Source organism: Myotis myotis, unplaced genomic scaffold (assembly GCF_014108235.1).
Source record: "Myotis myotis isolate mMyoMyo1 unplaced genomic scaffold, mMyoMyo1.p scaffold_m19_p_8, whole genome shotgun sequence".
Taxonomy (NCBI): domain Eukaryota; kingdom Metazoa; phylum Chordata; class Mammalia; order Chiroptera; family Vespertilionidae; genus Myotis; species Myotis myotis.
The window spans coordinates 28,473,237-28,495,559 of record NW_023416390.1 but is presented as its reverse complement, the minus strand read 5'-3'; the positions used below and the strand labels follow the sequence as shown (position 1 = coordinate 28,495,559).

The 22,323-nt window shown below is 35.2% G+C and overlaps 1 protein-coding gene across 18 annotated transcripts in view; it reads right to left on the bottom strand.

Annotated features, from left to right (window-relative positions):
• The window catches only part of AGFG1 (ArfGAP with FG repeats 1), a 68,623-nt gene that overhangs the window by 6,337 nt on the left and 39,963 nt on the right, over positions 1–22,323 (bottom strand). For 9 of the 18 annotated variants that reach the window (XM_036320723.1, XM_036320721.1, XM_036320722.1 and 6 more), the window contains 10 exons: positions 20,879–20,994; positions 17,343–17,505; positions 16,173–16,323; positions 9,076–9,195; positions 8,342–8,413; positions 6,833–7,042; positions 5,633–5,813; positions 3,005–3,084; positions 2,250–2,342; positions 857–904 (listed from right to left, as the gene is read on the bottom strand). In XM_036320723.1, coding sequence (XP_036176616.1) covers positions 857–904; positions 2,250–2,342; positions 3,005–3,084; positions 5,633–5,813; positions 6,833–7,042; positions 8,342–8,413; positions 9,076–9,195; positions 16,173–16,323; positions 17,343–17,505; positions 20,879–20,994 — 1,234 coding nt within the window. The remainder of the gene's footprint in view (positions 1–856; positions 905–2,249; positions 2,343–3,004; positions 3,085–5,632; positions 5,814–6,832; positions 7,043–8,341; positions 8,414–9,075; positions 9,196–16,172; positions 16,324–17,342; positions 17,506–20,878; positions 20,995–22,323) is intronic. The other 9 variants (XM_036320726.1, XM_036320724.1, XM_036320737.1 and 6 more) reach the window with 6 other exon arrangements.

Below are 22,323 nucleotides of genomic sequence, written 5' to 3'. Positions count from 1 at the left end.
ATTGCTAGAGAAGATTAAGTGTTCCAGGGAAGGCCTTAGTGAAATAAGAGCCAATAATGTTGTTTTTAATACAGAATAGTAGTAATTATATAGTGAAATAGTTTTAAGTGATGCTGTCAAAAACATAACTCACTTAATTTCCTGATTTAAAAATTTTACTCAACTATTGATTTTAAGTACAGAAATACTAAAAATGTTACAAAAAATTCTTTTAAAAAAAACTAAAAAAAGTTATAGATGTTGTCCAAAGTAATCCTCATAATCCTAATGTTTATAACAATGATCCTCAATGAACCTAATTAGAATGTAAAAAAATTTTAAATTATTTTCTCATTATTAAGGAGAAAAAGAAGGGAAACAGCCATTGGGAAGCAAGTGAATAAAGAATAATAAGCATACTGCGAGGAAACAGGGGGGTTTCATAACAGACAATGCACTGACATAACTTGGACAAATCATTTTTTAAAAAGCACTAAAAAGCAGAACTTAGGGCATAGTTAAACAAAACCAAACTCCATGGAATAATGTGGTAAAATGTTTTGGTTTATCAAAAAGGTGTCACTCAAACTACTATAAATTCAAACTCAAGAAAAACAATTGAAAAAGCTGTGACATTCTAATATGACCATGGAGGTAAGCAATAATGCTTTTCAGCATTAAAACATAAATCACTACAGAAGATTTCCATGTAATTTTAAATATAATGCAGTCCCAATGCCACACATTCATGCCCACTCCATTTTAAAACATGGAAGAACTTAATTCCACATGCAGGGATCCAGAACACTAGCAGAAGCTTCCACAAGCAGGCAGACAAACTGCCACAGAAATCTAGACATTAGTTGTGGCCACCTACCAAAATGAGCGTGAGGAAACACTTGAGAATGCATTGCTCCAGAAAGGCCTTATGGAAAGCCATAAAGAGACCAATGTCATTAACTTAATGGTAACTATTGTTAAAATAAAAGTAAATTTGTTTCATTAAAAGTTCTAAAATTAGAATGTACTCTTACAAAGTAGATAGCATAATACATGGTAAAACACATCCAGTTTATTTGAACTATATTCATGACACTGTGATATTTATACTGTTTGCAATAAAGGGGAGATTAGATAATACCAAATGAAGAAACCTTTATGAAATCCATCATTTTAAATAAGCACTTTTTTCTCATGTGAAGATATAATTATATCCATAAAGACTTGTAGGCCTCATGAGTCACACCCAAAAATGCAATTTACAGGATCATCTAAAATGACCTAGCTTCTGCAAAGTCAAACTTTGGAGAGAGCACCTGAATAATACTTGATTTTTATTTACAACTTTTTACAATAACTAGAAATACTTAAAGGTAACTCAAGTAAACTAACTGAGTACTACAAGGGGAAAATTATTCACTGTAGTTCATTAGAAGGTGATTGGCACTCTCAGTTTAAAATACAATAGCTGAAAAGACAGAATAAGAAAAAAGCATCTTGTGTTTTCCCACCTGGCATGACTGAGATCAGAGAGGCTACATATAAATAAATCTAATAAAAAACAAACTTAGATTATGTAATAGAACCTTTTTGTGTTTTTTTAACCATCTGGGGTGGAATTATTTCTAAAATATATGTCCATTCATTATAAATCAGCATACTTAACAATTAAATTTGGGGAAGCAGCAATTGAGAAAATACTCAAACATTATACCCAAAATAAAATCAGGTTCCCACGATTTTTAAAATGTTAACATCCTAAAAGAGATATGCACTAGAAAAAGACCTGATCTTAAGACCTCATGTAATAAAGCCCATTCGGCCCTTGAAATCTCATGTCAAGACAGAAACAAGGCAAAAAACCTTCTTATACATGTTTTCTGCTATGGTTGAATGAGTCATATCCAGTAATTCTGAAAGCAGACCACCACAATAAGTCAGAATTACTGTGTACAAGTCCGATCTCTACAAAAATTGGCTGTGTGGTTCAAAGAAGTCTCATCTCCATACTTGGGCATCCTCCCTGAAAATGAAAGCTGTGACCAAGCATGGTAGGCACTAGTTAACTTCTAAGGTCCTTCTCAAATATGCATTAAGTTCCAGGATTTTAGAAACTTCCAGCAAATATTTGTCTTTAGGAACAAACTCTCCCATCCACTAACCACTCATTTCAGTAAGAAAGAATCCTTATTTTTCTAGTCTGTTCACATGGTTTCTCTGCAATAAATACCTTTTCCAAAACTTGCTGTTCCGTAATTTATATTTCTTACCTGTTGTTCCTCTGGCATTGGTCTGAAATGGATTTGTAGAAGATGCCACAGAAGGACCAGCAGCAGCCACAAATGGATTTGTGGAAGGCGTAGCTTTAAAATATTATAAAGTACACTATAAAATCATAATACATTTATACTAAAATATATAAAAATATATTTAACATATTTATGAAGATAGAAAACTAGAGCTTTCTAATAATAAACTTGCTCTGTCATCTGGTTCCCCTGAAAATGCTCTACAATATACATTTGGGCTCTATACACTGTCCGCATTATTCCTCCCCCCTTATCCATGACTCCACTTTCCATGGCTTCAGTTACCAACAGTTAATGGCAGCCCAAAAATATTAAGTGGAAAATTCCAGAAATAAACAATCGACAAGTTCTAAATTATGCACTAATCTGAGTAACGTGATGAAATCTCTCTCCACCCTGCTCGATTTTTACTTATTAATGGCCCCAAAACGCAAGAGTAGTGATGCTGGCAATTCGTATATGCCAAAGAGAAGCTGTAAAGTGCTTCCTTCAAGTGAAAAGGTGAAAGTTCTCAACTTAAGGAAACCAAAAAAAAAAAAAAAATTGTATGGTCAATAGCCAAATTTTATAAATTAAACTTTATTTCATCATAGGTATGTATGTACAGGAAGAATATAGTAAATATGACGGTTGGTACTATCTACTGTTTCAGACATCCACTGGGTGTCTTGAAATGTATCTTCCACACATAAGGGGCGACTACCAGAAACACCTACCTCCAAATGGAGCAGGCACACTTGAAGAAGCAGGCTGTGTCTGTGCAGAAGCACCCACTGGCATTGTTCCAAAAACATTGCTGAAAACAAGTATTAAAAGAGTTCTAATTGTTAAAAAAAAAAAAAGCAAGCATATTCTATCTATAGGGTGGCCATAAATATGTGAAAACTGATCATTTTAAACATACAATGTATCACGGAAGTACTCAAACTTTAGGTCTCATGGCTCATTTATATTCTAAAAAATTACTGAGAACCCCAAAGAACCTTTGCTTCAGTGTGCTCTATTTATCAATATGCATAGAGTACAAAAATTAAAACAAATTTAAAATACTTTTTATTTAAAAATAACAATAAAGCCATTATTACATGCTAACAAATAAATAGCACTTTATGATAAGTACTAGAGGCCTGATGCATGAAATGTGTGCAAGAGTAGGCCTTCACAGCCCTGGCTACCTTGTGGCCCCACCCCCCGGCCCACTGGTGGTTTCAGAGGTCTTTCCGCCATCTGGTCTAATTAGCATATTAGCTCTTTATTATATAGGATATTTTCTGAAATAAAAAAACTTAATGAGAACAGTAACAATGTTTGATATTTTTGCAAATCCCTTTTGTAGCTGGCTTAGCAGAAGATCAATCAGCTGTGACATGTTGTTTAGGTTGATGTATAAATATAAAAAAACAAACACACACAAAACTGGCCTCACATAGATACATAGTTGAACAAAGGAGCATTTTAATAGCTTTTTCAGATAATCCTATATAATAAAAGGCTAATATGCAAATTGAGCGAACGGCAGAACGGCCAGTCGCTATGATGCACACTAACCACTAGGGGGCAGAGGTTCAAAAGCAGGAGCTGCCCGCTGGTGGTCAGTGCGCTCCCACAGGGGAGGCGTTGCTCAGCCAGAAGCCAGGCTCACAGCTGGCGGGCACAGTGGCAGTGACAGGAACCTCTCCTGCCTCCGCTGCAGGCGGGCGGTAAGGAGTGAGGGGTCCCGGACTGCGAGAGGGATGTCTGACTACTGGCAGGTGGACATCCCCTGAGGGGTCCTGGACTGCAAGAGGGTGCAGGCCAGGCTGAGGGACCGCGCCCCCCCCCCCCAACCCGCCGTGTACGGATTTCGTGCACCAGGCCTCTAGTTGTGGATATTTTCTTTGTTATCATACCAAAAATAGTGACAATTCCTAAAGGTTAGTTTCAATATGGAATTTGAAACTTTATCAGTGAACTGTTTTTTGCTGGATTAAAGTTAACATTCATTAGTCTATCTTGCACTTTAAATGAATTTTTTACTGATGTCCTATCATCTGGAAAATACTTGATGCCAATCTTCCAAATGTCAACATTTCCTTATGCAAAATTAAAAAATAAAACACATCACATTCATAAATATCACCACGCACTCATCAGAAAGGTAAAAGCTGTCTGTCATGCTCATGGTAGAGTTAAGAAATTTACCAAAATTCTAATGTTTGATTGAATGTGTGATTATTATCAGTTATTTTCATAAAATGACAGGCTTAAATACTCTATTTTTAAGAAAATATTGTCAAATATCCAAATCTGAATAATTTTGGTTTGCCTACCAGTTATCTTCCAAAGAAAAATGGTGTTTCAGAAAACAAGTGGCTGGTTCATCCCACAACAACCAAACAAGACAGCCATCATACCTCAATGAGCAGCAGACCTACCTGATGCACACTTTACTTCCACAAACAGAAAATAGACATGTTTAAGGATCAAGATTTAATAAAATTAATTTGTTGACATTTCTTCAAGAATGTTCATAAGCCCTCGCCGGTGGCTCTGCTGGTTGGAGCATCACCCCCTATACCTTTTGCAGGTTTGATTCCTAGTTGGGGCACATGTGGGAGGCAACTAATAGATGTTTCAATTGCACATGATGTTTCTCTCCATCTCTCCCTCTAAAATCAATTTTTTTTAAAAAAAGCATGTCCTCATGTGAGGATTAAAATAATAATTAGAAAAACAGAGATGCATAAAACAATGTATATGTAAGTCACCTGTATTTCTGTATAAAATCAAGAAGTCAAAACTGCTCTTGATTAGAGCTTTTAACGATCTAATGTTGTTAAAATGTGTCAGACTTCCTGCTACAAAGAATTCCTTTATACCAGATATATCTGAACACAATAATAGATATGTCTATTCATAAATACCAATATGACACTGAAGAGATATAGAATTAGTGTTCTGTTCTGGTGCAAACATTTCTAAAAATGTGTATTTACAACTAAGGCTACAAAATGTTACTTTCAGTATTTAGTCTTCATGACTAAAAACTGTACCTGAAAAGTATATAATTTCCAAAATGAATTCTCTGCTGAGTATAATTAAATCTGTAGATAGCTGTCCATTTTGAGATGTGTACATCTCTTAGTTACATTTTAGTGTTCAAGAAAATAAAACTTTTGATTAAATGAAAAAATAGAATTGGGCAGCTAATCAAGGATTATATTTTAATTAGCAAATTAAACTGTTTCCTCAAATTTATAAAAATATTGAATAATTTTAAAATTATGCCCTAGTCATTATTTAACAACATTATTCAGAGTTGAAAAAAGATTTAAACACAAAGCAGAAACACAAAGACAAGGTACCTGCTGGCATTACTTGTGGAAGTGTACGCATTATTGGAAGTGGCTGCAGAGCTGAAAACGCTGTCTAGTTCTGCCAGAGCTGCATACTTGTCTGAAGACGCACTTGATTGACTGGGAAGTGAAACCACAGAACTAACAGGAGCTTTACCTGCGGTCCCAAAGCCACTCCCCTGATCACCACCTGTGAATAAATAAATTATCCCCAAAACTTAAAGGTATACTTCCAATTTATCAACCAGATTTCCCATGCAACACATGTAAATTTACAACTGATTTGGAGCTAAGCAAATAAATAGGATTCCAGAATCATATCTAATAATGTAGAAAATATTGGACAAGATTAGTTGCAACATATACTGCTGTGGAAAAGACAGAATACTGCTTCTATAACAAAAAACTAAGACTCTGTGCCAGTAACAGGTTTAAAGTGTGCATAAAGAAGAAATTCTCAAAAAGTGTTATTTAACATCTCTGATACAGGTGTATTGCATTCAAGTAAACATATAAATTCATAAAATACAGGACCCTGATGAGAACAATCAATTAATATCATTTTCCTAGGGTTGTTCATAATAAAAAATAGATAGTAATGAGAAGAAATACTTACTGCACACTTACTATGTGCCAAACACTGTTGTAAATGCCTTACATGTAATAACACAACTCCATGAGTTCAATGCTATTTACTATCCTCATTATGGAGATGAAAAAGTAGGCCCTGCAGCCTGAAAGCATACCCTTGCTCTTCACCACTGTACTATGCACTTTGAGAGGCAAAATACTGGCCTTCAAGACCAAACTAGGCATAAGAATATACAGTAAAAATCATTTTAAAAAATTAAGAAGATATTAATAGAAAGTCATTCAAAATAAATATACTATAGAAACCACCAAATAGCCTTCCAGTCAGTTCTATGTGTAAGATTCTTAATCTTGTATAGCCATAGAACAGTAAAGCAGGCTTTCTAAGACAAAATTAAATTTTTGTCAATTACTTTCTTTTAAAACCAGAAGTAACAAATTAGTTTCTATGACTTCAGTTTTGTAGTTGTTATTTCAGATCCTAGAAGTCATGAAATTTAGTGTCAACAAAATTTCTATACACCCACTAAGAAAAGCATAGCATCCTTAGATTTTAATAAATACAACCAAATGTAAAGGACTGTTTAATACAGAAATTTTTATTTAAAGTTTGATTACCTTGTCCAGCACTGAAGATATTGTCTAAATTAGCAAGTGCTGCATATTTGTCTGCAGCCTGAAGACCAGCTTTATTTGTTGCAACTTTACTAACAGTTGTTGCTGTTTGATGACTCTGCGAAGTACTGAAGGTTCCAAAATCAGCACTGGAGGATTTGGGGAAGTTATCAAAATGAGCAAAATTAGCATTTACTGATCCAGCACTTCCACCTGTAACAGAATAAACAGAACACTTGAAATATCTAGATTTTTCTCAATATCCTGTGGTAGGTAATATGACAATTTCTTCTTAAATTAAGTATTCTATAAGGAATCTGTATTCCTAAGCATTCAACTTTAACCATCTACATATGACTTTTTATAATTTGCAAATCTAGATTTCCAAAGGCCCTGGCAACATGAAGTTACACATTTCTATGTGTAATTATCTACCCTGGAGTAAAAGATATAACTCACCTAGTTTGAGACTCATTACGATATACAACATTCAACTATATACTATCACCTTTTACTAGTCCTCCTGCTAATAAGATGCAAAGTATCTGACAATACAAGTTTTTGTAGCTTCTAAAAAAAAAAACTTGGTTGAAACAAATCCCAGGAATAGAAATTTAAAATTCTTAAGATATACTATTTTGATCCAGAGTTTCTTAACAGGTGATCTTTGAGCTCCAGACTTATTTTATTTGAAGAGCTATTATTTAATTCCACATAGTAATTTAATGCTCATACACCATGGTATCCTCAAAAAATCATGAACTATTTTATATATTTCAAAGAATAAAAATTATAGTATACAATATCAAAATAGTTTAAATATTATAGCAATTTTTTTACTTTACAGAGCATAATTCACTTACAGGTATATATCCTACTAAGATTTTAAAGTCTGTTCTGTAATCTAGAGACTTCTTTAAAGTACTACCAAAGACTAAAGCTAATATATTTCATTCTATGCTTTTGTCCTAACTTTTGATACCAGTTCTTTATGCCTACACATTAGTTTCAGCAATCAAAATAATTTATGTGTAGTTTTATATTAAAGTGATACGAAGCACACATAGATATTTTAAAAACAGAACAGATACACCCCTATAAAAAAAAAAACCCACACTTTCCATCAATCTGATTTTTAAACATTCTAAAACAATATGTACAGATAAAATTTCTCAGGCATTGAAACTCTGGTTGTTTCCAATTAAAATTCAGTAATGTGCATATTTAAATGATTGTGATCTGCTATAAGTAGTTGGTGAACAAAGTAAATACTGAAGCTTTCAAAGTTTATATGAAGAATTTTATTTCAAATTAAAATTGGAATTATTAAATCAACTAACTCTCTTATTGTATACTACTGTGTTCTCTTGAGTTGAGGAATAGTGAAGGGAAAGTAAAAGTGAGAATTTATGAAGATTATTAAAAGATGATTAACGTTCTATAAGTGAAAAATCCATGAAATACAGCATAAAACAAATTAGTAAAAGATGCCTACTTGACTAGAGAACTTACTGTTGGTAGCCTGGAGAGGAAAAGCAGAAGTAAATTCACCAAAACTGCAGCTAGATGAAAGCATTCTAAATGCTGGATAGCCAGAAATTATGTAAATGAAAGTTAAGGGGGGGCGGGGGAGGGAGAAAATTGAAAGAAAAAGCTTTAAGACAATACACAGAATTCCAGTTGAAAGCAAAGTAATCAGCCAAAGATCTAAACATGGGTTCAATGAGTTTTGGAAAACAATATAGTTTATGGAAGAGTATTCAATGTTTAAAGACCAATTCTTGCACAGAAAATGATTTCCCAGTTTGATTAAAGCAATCCTTAAATAACCTACTCTTGACTAATAACATTTATTTTTCAAGATTGTTGCCTAAAAATTACTTCTACTTTTAGTTCTATGGAAGCAATAAATGAGCTTCCTTTACTTAGAGCTTAAATCACAATGTGTTGTTTGAACCTAAAAAACTTTAGTACTTTAATCCTTCCTTACATAAGAAGTTTAAGATTCATGTGCAGGAAAAGGAGAATTCTGTGAATTAGACAACATACCAAAGAGTTTAGAAAAACAAATGAACACACAACAAAATAAAGATTTCAGGTTTCCCCAGAGCTTTGCTAGATAGAAGTATTGTAAATTCAGATAATTATAGAATTTAAGTTTAGAGTAATTTTCAAAACTACATCTAGAGAGTTTTACTCTATTTTTTTAAAGTAAACATTTAGGCATAATGCTGGAGAAGCTCTACCTGTAGTTTGGGGCTGAAAAGGAGAGTGACTTGCTGTGGGGAAACCTCCAAAATTACTCGAACCACTAGACTGTCCAAAAGCATCAAAGTTTGCAAAATCTGCATTTGCAGAATTCTGGGCTGTAAATGGTAAGGAACAATACATGTTAATGAATATGAAAACTATAAAAAAAATATGACAAAAGAATTTGAGAATTTTATGAAAGGTTTCTACATCTTAGAGCTCACTTCAAATACATTTAGAGATCAGATTTTAAATCCTATCAGTGTTTACTTAGCCTAATTTCAAACAATTTATAAAAGGTTATCCAGAAATTTCCAAAAACACTTTGTACAATGATAAATTTGTATGCAATACACACTGAGTGACCTCAGGAATAGTATCCTAAATGTAACCCTATTAAAGAAAACTCTGAATTAAGAGCGCTAAATACATGAATTACAATAAAGCAAATAGAAATTTAGGATATAGGATACATTCTGGAAAATTCATATGTAAAATGGCAATGAGTGATTCACTGGCTGTATAAAATCTAAAACATTGACATAAAGATTAATATCCTCTTTTTGATTCTTTCTTTTTTTTAAGTTCACAACTTTGCATACCATGGCATTTAAAAATAAGCTTGAATGTATAACAAGACATGATTGTCAAACAAATAGAAATATTCACATTCTATTAGAAGCTTGCCACTTTCAAACACATTAAAATGTAAGAAACTATGAAAAATAGTAAAAATTATAACATAAATGCACTCATACTCAGTGAAAAAGACCCACTGGTATTTCCCACTGGTCGTCAACCTAACAGCAAAATTCTAGGTTTCTCTAAATTATGCAATTATGTCCTCTAAAAAAATCTCTTGAATTGAGATTTTTTTAGAGAACAAAACAGATGCTGGGTAAGATTTTTATAAAGGATCTGATGAGAATAAGAAGTGGTTGATATGAGGAAAAAGGAATGCTAAGTGACAAGAATGAAAAGAATGTCCAAAAAATAGACATCAACATAAATCCTTTGCAGGCATTTCTACTTCTAGGAAGTTTTTGTAAAGCAATAATTTTGTAAATGTGTGCGGCTGTTTGTAATAGCTAAACATGTTTTTTATGATGAAAAAATTAGAAACTCAAATAGCCAGCAATGAGGGAAACACTGCAATACATTATGGAACATCGTATGATGGCTATAATGCAGCCATTTAAAAAATCATGTAAAATAATATTCAATTTTATACAAAAATGTTTATGACAAAGTAAATACGGTTAATAAATTCCAGAAACATTTTCATCTACTTTTTAAAATATGGTATTACATACTTAAAAATCTGTATTTTGATTAACTTGAAATAGGAGATTTCAAATAGTTACCTATTTCCTTCTTTGTTTGCCTGAATTTACCAAGCCGTTGTAATGAATATGTATTATACTTGTAAACAAAATAATAAAAGTTACTAAACAACAAAATTTTCCATTAACAGAGCTCAACATATTGTAGGAGGAAAATCAGGAAAACTTACAGCAGTTTATGTAATTACTGTTCTGTATGTATCTGAAAGGGTATGACAGTAAGGGAGGAAATGTACCTAAAATAGACCCCTTCTACTAGGTACCTGTGCCACTTCCCTTCTTGGGTACTCGCACCTAGCACTGCTGAAATGTGGGGTGCTATCCCACGTCACTAGTCACACTTTGTTCTTGAGAACCTTTTAAAAACACGTTTGTCCTAGCCCTCAAACAGTATACAGAAATACATAAATTAAAAGGCTGGTTATTGCTTAACAATATAAAATGCTGTATTTGCAAGATGTCCCAATATTTTGTCATTATTTTTACTTAAAATTCAATTTCTTTATAGGCTAAAATTTTACATTCCCAAAAGTAAATATAATGGAAAAAATGTTAACAAATTTTAAAATTAATTTCTTGAAAAATATTTTGGAACAGTTTAAGTAACAAATATAATACAAGTTTAAACAAAGTTACCATTTAGTATTGCTAAGAACAGTAAGCAAGTACAATTTGGTGCAAAGGGAGTCTGAGATAAAAATCAGAGAATTCCATCCTAACATAAGTAACTATAAAGTCTTAGACAAGTCCCTCAATTGTTCTGGCTCTACCAGTTTTCTTACTAGCAAAATGAGAGGATTCACTAGATGGTCTCCACTTACAAATCCTGCATTATGATTCTACAATTTATGAGACAATAAAAATTCTTATAGAGTTTTGAAATACTAGCCCCCCCCCCCCAAAAAAAAATTCCTATTAAAAGGCCAAATAAGTTTATAAGGGCAAAATATATAATATACATATAGAAAATGCAAATATAAACCAAACGAATAGAGAACATGGTAGAGAAAATTCTCAAATTTAGAATGGGCTATATTCCAAAAGGTAAACTTCTAAGTTTTTTAAATAATTTAATTAAACATTTGAGAACAAATGAAACATATCTGTCCCTTGTAGAAATAGAAATTAGGTCCCGAAGGTAGTTTATCCTTTATAACCTCAAACATATATGAATATGTAGTGTTTAATATATATTCTACGCTTATATTTAGAACTTAAAAAGGGGAAAATATATATTTAATGTTTCAAACATCATTAAGAAAAAAATCAGTTCAATATAATCCATTTAGTTAAGTCAAGTCTACTTCATCCACACTTACATTTTCCCAGTGTTTTCCAACCAGAGCACCAAACACATTAATTCTTTGTGAAATTTCTATCCGTTTTTATTTGTAGACCCTGTATCTATTCAGTCTTCAGCAAATGGTTCTAATGACTTTTAAAATTTCTAAGTACTGTGGAATAAAACTTTGGTAAAAATGACTTTGGTAATTAAGCTCTAATAAATTTAATGATGTAAAAATTACTACCTGGAGCCTTAAGCAATCTCCAAAAAAAGAAATCCAAACTAAAAAGAATGTGACAAAACAGTAAAGATATGTTTTAAATAATCTTATTTCAAAACGTGCAAAGAAGTCGACTAAGTTTAAAATTTAAGGTAACAAGTTAATGAGCCTGAATCTTGCTGAGAGCTGTGTTTCCTTTTCAGTGAGAAACAGGTACTCATGAGAAAGGATGAGATGGAATTGAATAGCCCTCATCATATTCAGCTGGCAGGATACACTTTGTTTCACCTAAGAAAAAATTTAAATTTTTTTCCATCAATTTCCAACATTTCAAAAGAGAACATTTTACTTTAAATATGATTGCTGGCTTTTCTTAAAAGAAATTAACATATTAGTAATCCTGAACCTCTATTTCCATGTGGCAACAGGAGATTAGAACATCCCCCTTTAAAAAGGGCACCATGGTTTCTTACACATTGTACTGTATTATTCATTTGTGTTTAACTGGGTAGCAAGTTAATAGAGTTTGACACCTCTGGTATAAGCTGCGACAAAATTTAATTACAGTTTACAGTTCATAGGTTTTATGATATGTTTATTTAATAAAATAACTATTAAATTCCATAAGTAAATTGTTTCTGAATGCATATTTCTGTGGAAGATAACATTTTTTAAAGAAGTACTTCAGCTGATAAAGGAATGATAAATTTAGGATATCACAACTTTGTATAACAGATCCCACTATTGGGCACCAAGAGCTAATATTACCAAATTAGGCAATCAATATTATGTGCCTCTTAAACCCTAAGTAGCAGGTTTTCCCCGTCCACCACCACCCTGCTCTAAAAAAGAACCAGGCCCTAGCTGGTTTGGCTCAGTAGATAGAGCACTGGCATGCAGACTGAAGGGTCCCAGGTTCGATTTGAGTCAAGGGCACATGCCTGGTTGTGGGCTCAATACCCAGTAGTGGGTGTGCAGGAGGCAGCCGATCAATGATTCTCTCATCATTGATGTTTCTCTCTCTCTCCTCCCTTCTTCTCTGAAATCAGTAAAAATATATTTTTAAAAAAATAATAAAAAATAAAAAAGAACCGGTAACAGATCAAGTATCTATCAATTTACAGAAAATACAGAAGACAGAAACCTGATAAAGGACCCCAGAGTGGTACAATCAACACACTCAGACTGCCTAAAACTCAACAGGACAAATAACCTAATTTCCTAAACAAATAAATTACAAAAAAAAAAAGGGATGGAGGAAGAACCTATAGACTAAGAGACATATCTCACAACTGCAATGTGCAGACCTTACTTGAAACTTGATCTGAAAAAACTGTGTAAGCGTGTGTTTGAACTGGAATGGAAATTGAATAGTAATGCATTATTACTACTAGTGGCCCAGTGCACGAATTCATGCACATTGAAAGGTAATTAGAAGAAATATTTTAGTATCACTATTCACCCTTCTCTGTGTCAACCAAATTCACAATAGACAATTACAGGTGGAAACACACGTGTGATTGGTGCCAGCGAGAGCTTTATACGTATCGTGCATGAGAGAGTCAACTTAGCCTTTATAGATATATAACAAACTTGCTTAATTAGACCTGCTTTCTGAGTTAGCTAAACTTTTTCCAGCCCAGTGAAGCACCCCATCTTCCCTTACAGGTAATTGTCAGCAACACAGCAATAAATATCAACATGAAGCACATTATTATTGTAGATCATGCAGGGAGAACAAAGGGTAAAATATTTAACTGCAGCAGTGTTTGACTATATTCTGCGCAGTGAGAAAACCTGAAATCATTTTCAAGGTCCACCATTTCTTACTTCTTTTCAGTCGGGTCAAGTTTATAAGCTTTCTAAATCTCTGTTTTCTGGCTAATAAAAAAAATAGGATTCCACTGAGTCTCCTATCTACCTACTCCAGGACTTTTGTGCGGATCAAATGAGATCAGGCAGGGGAAAACACTTCACAGACATTTGGTTACAGTGTAAAATGTTTCCACCTGGCTATAAAGCAAGTAGTGTTCCTGGGCTGAAGAAACTACAAGGAGGCTAGTCACTAGGGAGAGGAAGCCTGGCGTTGCTATTCGGGGTGGCCTGCGGGGATCGGGCCAAAACCCAAAATGCAACACCGCCTGCTACTCATGCCTGCTGCTCCCGCTCATCCTGGTCCCGCTACACATGCTGCAGGCTCGCACCCAGTCAGTCCCAATCAGGAGAGGCTTTAACCGCCACAGCAGCATTCGCCAGCTGTGAGCCCTGTGACTGGCGCCCATCCCAAGGGGAGTAGGGGGGCCAGGATGCTTTCCGCTGGGATGCCCTTGCAGTCCTAGGATCCGAATGTGTCCAGCTGACGTTCGTGCCAGTTGTCGGGAGCCACCTGGCAGCCGCTTTTATATCATTTCTTCCTGGCAGAGCATCTAGGGAGGGGAAGCAGCCGCAGTGCCCGAGACCGACTTCTAGGAGGCCAGCGGCGCTGTCAGGGTCATGCCGGCAGTGCAGGTTGGTCGGTGCCTGGCCCTTCTCCGGAGATTTGAACTGCAGGACTACTGAGTGGCTGCCACCGGGCCGGTGGGTCTCTAGAATGGGTTGGTCAGCTGAGCAGAGCTCCCGCTGTGGGAGTGCACTGACCATCAGGGGCCAGCTCCTGTGTTGAGTGTCTGCTGCTGGTGGTCAGCGTGTGTCATAGTGACCAGTCATTCCCAGTCATTCTGCTGTTAGGGTCAATCTGCATATTACCCTTTTATTATACAGAATAGAGGCCTGGTGTACGGGTGGGGGCCGACTGGTTTGCCCTGAAGGGTGTCCTGAATCAGGGTGGGGATCCCGCTGGGGTGCCTGGCCAGCCTGGGTGAGGGGCTGAGGGCCATTTTTAGGCTGCCCACACCCCCTTCAGGGTGGGGGTCCCCACTGGGGTTCTTGGCCAGCCTGGGTGAGGGGCTGATGGCTGTTTTCAGACTGACCAGGCCCCCTGGAGACTGAAGCTCCCAGACTTTCCTTTTTTTGTTTTTTGTTTTTATTCGCTCCAACTCCGTGGCCATGGTGACTGGAAGCAGGTATCTGGGATTTATTCACCTTCTATAACTGAAACTTTGTTGCCTTGAGAGGAGGCAGCAGCTGCCAGGTAGCTTGGCTTCTTCCATCGCAGGGGCAAGCAAGCCTCCTGCTCGCTCCAGCTCCGTGGCCACAGCCAGCTGAAAGCAGGTATCTGGGGTTTATTTACCTTCTATAATTGAAACTTTGTTGCTTTGAGTGTAGCTCAGAGCAGGCCGCGGCAGGCTGGCTTCCTACATCACTGGAGCAAGCAAGCCTCCTGCTTGCTCCAGCTCCGTGGCTGCCGGCCGCCATCTTGGTTGGGTTAATTTGCATATAGTCGCCCTGATTGGCTGGTGGGCATGGCTTAAGGCATAGCAAAAGTACGGTCAATCTGCATGTATGTCTTTTATTAGTATAGGATTATTATTGTTATTATTATTTAGGGAGTGGTAATACTACCAGCATTATGTTTGACAAAGGAAATCTTACTTTACAGATACATATAAAATAGGTATTTAAGAATAAATTAGTATGTCTAAATTTGCTTCAAAGTAACTTGAGAAGAAATGGACTAGAATGAGAAATAAAACCAGATTAGCCATAAGTGATGAGTACATGAAGGTTATATTATCTGATCATTTCTGAATATCTGAAATTGTCCCTATCAAAGGGTTAAAAAATATTTAATAGTCTTTCCCCAGTTTTCTATGGAAAGAGGTCATGTCAGTACCTGACATTAAGTATAGTCTCTTGTGATTAAAAAGCAACTGCTAGGGCTACATGATTTATACACCCCAACAGGTATGAATGACCAGACATTCTCAACAGAATATGTAAACAAACAAACAAAAAGGTTATTGCACTAGCCAGTGTGGCTAAGTGGTTAGAGTGTCATCATCCCAAGCACCAAAGGCCTATGGATTTGATTCCTGGCCAAGGGCACATACCTGGTTGCAGATTCCATCCCCAGCCCTGGTTGGGTACATACAGGAGGCAACCAATAGATGTGTCTCTTTCCCCCTACCCTCCTCCCTCCCTTCCATTCACCCTAAAAGAAAAAAAACAAAAACAAACAAACAGAAAATTTTAAAAAAAGGGAAAAATATCCTCGGGTGAGGATTAACAAAACAAACAAACAAAAAAGGTTGTTTCTGGTGTTTTATACACATCTCTAATAAAAGTTCTTGGGGGAAAAACACTTACCTGCATGACTGTTGAAATGTGCAAAGTTAGCAAAATTGGCTGTAGCTGATGACTGAGAAGCTGGAGCAGCAAATATGTCTGAGCCAAGATCACTTAAAAGGTCAAACTTCTTTTCCTGCTGCTGTCCTTGAGAGCGACCTACAACAGGGGACTATAAACCACATATTAGCTATAAAGAGTTTCCAGTCAGATCTGCTAAATTTTTACCACACTTGTCCCAACTAATCAAGCTTAAAACACAGTTTAAAAATTACAATCTTCTATTTGTGGTTTTGGTACTTTGATATTTTTTAAAAAGCACCAATTTTCACTATCTATTCCCAAATTATCTCTCAATTTTAATTACAGAGTCAAAAGCAAAGAAACACAATTATAATAGTGGTCACAGCTCATGAGAAAGGATGGACTTACTGCTAAGACAGAGATAAGACTTTCAAAGAATACATCCTTTATACATAAGAAGGGTTACAAAATACTGGCTTAATCCCTCTCTCCATTTTTCACTCAAACTTTCTGTAAAAACGAAGCAATTTATTCAAATGCCCTAGTATGCATTATTAAAAGAGTGGGATTTAATTCAAATAGTACCATGCCTCAGAATCATTCTTGTGTAGGGTAGACGCTGTAATGTCACACAGTAACAGATTTGTCACCGCTCAGTCAACTGTAATGAAGTGCAGAAGTACAAACTTTAGGTACCAACTTATCAAAAACTTTCAGTCTATTCAGTTTTTTAGAATAAGATATATACTGCAATGCAAAGACATCTGTGCTTTACAAATCGGGCATGGGGGGGGGGGGGTTACACTGCTTGAGAAATCCTTTCCTATAAAAGTACATCACAGAGGCTATATTGTTCTGACTCTGATGGTTACCACAGATTCATGTTTTATAATGTATATTATATAACAGATAGCTATAGCAATATTCCTGTAGACCTTCACAAAGCTGTGGAGAATTCAAAGAAACTCATATTAGCAACAGCAAAGGAGCAAATAAATACACCTTCCAACCACTTAACCAACAATGCTTAAATGTATCATAAACCACTGGCACATAATGCTACTGGCATACAAGATTATGCTACTGTCTTTAAAAAGTCTCAAATTCATGCCATTCAGTCCCCAAGTAGAAGCCTCTACATTCTACAAAGACTTAACAACTACTCACCTGACTAGGTGTGCCCTTATTTAGGTGCAGGGCTGCTGCTGAATCTCCTAAAAGAGATTTCAGTGGTTTGACCTCAGGTGTGCTGCTTGTGCTACTGGCAGAGGAGCCTGAAATAGATGCATGAACAGATGCCACTACTTTGGCTTGTTCTGGTGGGACATACCTAAAACACATGAAAAGTTGAACAGGTAGTTAAGAAAAATATAGGAAATGTCATTCTCAAAAATGATAAGCAAAATTCTAATTTTGCATGAATGTTGATATTAATATTAATCTTATTTCAAATCCCTCTGGGGCCCTGTCTTGGTAGCTCAGATAGTTAGAGCATCATCCCGGTGCACCAAGGTTGTGAGTTCAATCTCCAGTCAAGGCACAAACAAGAATCAACCAATGAATACATAAATAAGTGGAACAAAAATTGATGTTTCTCTTTCTTGCTCACTCTCCCTTCCTACTTCCCTTCCTAAAAGTCAATAAATAAATTTTTTGAAAACTCTCTTGGAGTTTACTTAGTTTTTCTAAGATAAAAAAATTAACTGCTTTTTTATAAGACAGCAGACCAATCATGATAAATAGTTAATACTATAATTTAATTTTTAAAAACTCAAGTATTGTAAGATCATAAGTAACATTTGGAAACAGAACCGAAAGCAGGGAAACATTCCAGTTAACAGTCTAAAATATAAAGGCTTATTACAAATCTCTAAGAATAAGGTCAACAGCCCAATTTTTAAATGGGCAGAAGCAACTCATAAAGGGAAACACAGAAATGAAAACACTTTTAACCTAATTCATTAGCATTTGATGTGAGTGTAAACATTACAAATTTTGCTGCTATTAAAATACGTAACTAGGTATGCTCTGTGCCCCAGAAGTACCTCTGCAGAAACTCATCCTTAGGAACTAACTGAATGAGTGTACACAGATACATGTACATGTATGTTACCACAGAACTCTTAAATCTGTTTAATGTAATACTACACAGCTATTCTTTTGACACAGGTAGATGTCCAGGTTACTTTATGGTCTTTCAGGTTTGATCCCAGTCATGTAAATATAGATTCATGGGAGGAAGGGAGTAAAGAAAGAAAAGAAAGGCAGTAAGAATATAATGCCCAAATATCGGCAATGCTGATCTCTAGGGTTAGGAATATGTGAGAGCTTTTTCACTCCTTGTATATCTGGATTTTCTCCTTCCTCCCCAATCCTCTTTTCAGGTAGGTGGAGAAAGCAGAAAAACAAAACGGTTAAGAGCAACAAATCTATTCCAGAGACAGTTCAAATCCCAGCTCCACTACTCAACAGCTGTGAAACCTAAGGCAAACTACTTCAACTCTTTGTGCCTAGGATTTCTCATCTATAAAGTGAAGATACGGTTGCTGTGAAGCATAAACGAGTTAACATTTGTAAAGTACTTAGAACAGTTCCCTGGTACAAGTGTTAGCTACATTAAGTGTTAGCTACTATCAAATTACACACTAATCACAAACAATAAAACTGCTTTGCATTTTCCAGTAAATGGGAGATGATGGAATATGACAATGAATAGAGGAAGTTATGCTTTCCTATAATTTGGCAAACCACTGATGATATCAACTTTGAGTACAGCCACATCTTATCAAAGAATAAAACCAAATACTAGCACTTAGTTCAAAAGATTCATCTGCCTAAAAGTAATAAGGGAAACGTATAACATAGGAAGTTTGAAAATTGATCAAAAGAACAATTTAAAATCCCTTTCGATGACAATAGTCTCATTGTTTTAAGAATAGTTGCTCAAAGTAGGGATTTTTAGGAAGTCTGCATTTGGAGAGTTCTTATGCCTTATTAAAAACCAACTGCACTGTTCTCTAGTTGCATGTCACAGGTGTGCAGGAGCATGGCTTTAAAATGCACAGCCCCTGGCCCTCCTGAATGGTCACTTCCCCTTTCCACCCACCAATTAAAATTCTCATTTACTGTTAATCTTGTTACTACTATCCTGTTTGTCAGGGCAGAAAAAAAGAATAACAAAAATTATAATTATTTGAGGTTTCCAGTTACTTGGATTATGTTTTGAAGGAGTAAATTTCATTATTGTTTTCTATTATTATTATTACAATAAATTTGGGGAAATACATGGTTTTATTTCTATCAACTCTTAGTCACACAAAATTCTCTTGCTAACGGAAGGTAAATGATCTCAAATTCCAGCTAAGTCCTATTCAAACTAATATTCTGAATTGGTAAAACTGCTGAGAAAATAAAAAATTAGGCCGGGGCTATATAAGAATACGTTATGGGGTGGAAGGTCTAGGAAATTAACTAAAGTGATAAAAATATAATTATATATATATCACTTTAAAAGAATCATTCATGACACCATACTTTCACTGTCACCCCACCTTCTAAAATTTTCCCCAACTAATTGTTACTGGTATATTTTACCTACATTCACACCTAATGTTATCTAGTGCTGCTGAATATAGCCCAGGCTAATCTTGCCTTGCACAACACAGTCTCCTCAAAAGAACAGTAAGAATACAAAGTTCCCAGAGCACTAAAATCAGAGTTACTTCTTTCTAATGTGCTCAATGAATACAGGTAGAGACACTTCACTTAAAAACCACAGCAAGTATTCCCTCAGGACCAAAACAGGCTTTTGACCAGATCATTCTCTGGGTTAACATACAGCTCCTCAGAAAACAACAAGCCATTTATCTCTGCATTATCTATTTCATTTGTTACTCTCTCATTCATCTTCTAGCCCCCCCCCCCCCAATAAGGAAATATACACTACTGAATATTGCTAAAGAAACTAAGAATTCATCATTAATGAGTCTTAATAAATTGACTTACGTTGTGCTCATATAGCTAAAAATTAAGAGCCCAAAGTAGTTAAACTCTAGCTCCACCCTGGCTCTTCTTTAAAGGGCTTACTAGCCACATGTCCAACCTATTTTAATTAATTTTAAAATTTACCATCTGATAGAATGAGGGGAGTATAAAGGCTCCCTTCTTAACCAGGTAGTAAAATGATTTCTTGGATGGGAAGTAGGGATATTTTGAGCAAAGACTTACTGCAAGATGCAGTTAAGTGGATGGATTATGAATGGACTACATGAGAGCTTTAGCATAGTGCTTAGTATATAGAAGAATCTAAATAAATACTTGCTAAATGAATAAAGATTTTAAGAAAAGGGGCTTTATAAGACTAAAAGTATCTAAGGAAGCTAACAGGGCTACAGAAGAATTCAAAGGAAGGACCCCTAACTTTCAAAAAAAAGGGGAGGAGGCCTGGTAATTACAAGGAACAGGCTGCTGAGTTAAGATAAAGTAGAAGTAAAGGTTTTTGGAAACCAAATCCAATAAAAAGCCAAAGTACAATGGGTATCTATCTACCTACCTACCTATTTCTTTATTTCCTATCTACCTAACCTGCCTATTTCCTTCCTTCCTCCCTCCCTCCCTTCTTTCCTTCCTTATGTCAGACTAATCTTACCCATAATTAATGTAATTTGGGAAACCTTTGCTCTAAATACAAACTATTCACTCACCATCTTTTCTTTTCATATTTTTCTTGTAGGAACTCTTTCACTTTTTGTGGATCCCTGAAGTCTGGAATTGCTGAAGATCTATCATCAAATAATCCTAGCCAAATCTGTTTACAGACCTTTGGAAAGAATTAAAAAAAAAAAAAAGTGTTATAAATCAACATCTTCACTTAATGAAATGTAAAGGGAAAATTATGATCTCTCAAAAAACTAACCTACTTAATTGTAATAATACTGCTTTCAATGAGAAATGAAGAGGCAACAAATGAACTAAATTTATTGTTACAGTATACAGTAAAATCTTAGGAACAGCATCATAAAGAACAGCACTTCACAGGGAAACAAACAGTGAAATGGGATTGGAGAGGACCTGGGATTTTTTGGTGTTCAAACGATCAAGACTATAAGCCCTTAGCAAAGCCATGTACCCTTTATGAACCTCAATTACCTCATTCCATAAAACAGAGTAAACTAGACTCGTAGCAATTTCACAAATCCTTGATAGGTTCAAAAATCAACCAAAAAGAACAAACAAAAATTACTAGAATCATAAACAATTTGCTAGTAAAGTATAACAACAACAGAATTATAAGGCAGATACAACTCTAGCTGTAGAGTTGCTTCCTATGCTTCCCCCCCCCCCACCCCCAATGGCTAAAAAATGAGAATCTGAGCTATTTAACTTTTTAGACAAATCAAAGAAATGAAATAATGAAGAACTCAAATAGGACACAAGAGCATAAAGAAAACAATGAAGAAAATTTGATAAAGTAGTCTTCATCAAAATTAAGTTGCTCTTCAAAAAACTAATATATGAAAAGGCACACTACCAACTCATAAAAAGTATTTGCAGAACATGTAAGAACTTGAAGAAACCTGAATCCAGAAAATACAAAAATTTTCTTAAAACTCAATTATAATAAAGACAAAAAATTGTTTAAAAGAATGGGCAGAAAATTTTATAACCACTTTACCAAAATGCAGCACATCATCATTAGTCATATGGAAAATGCAAATTAACAAACATTGAGATCCCACTACACAGATACTACTAGAATGGCTAAAAATAAAAAGATTGACCATATCTTGTATTAGTGAGAATGTGGAACAGTAGGAACTCTCAAGAATGTAAAATGGTATAACCACTTTGAGAAAGTTGGCAATCTCTTAAAAGTTAAACATACACCTACCATATGGCCCTGCAATCCCTTACTAAGTCTCTATCCAAGAAAAATAAAAGCACATGTCCACACTCAGATCTGTACACAAATGTCCACAACAGCTTGTTGATAATACCTCCAAACTGTAAAAATAACCCATATGTCCATCAACAGGTAAATAGATAAATATTGGAATATCTAAATAGGAGACTCATCAGTAATAAAAAGAACTATTGATACAAACAACTACATAAATAAACCTCAAGATAATTATGCTGACTGACAGAA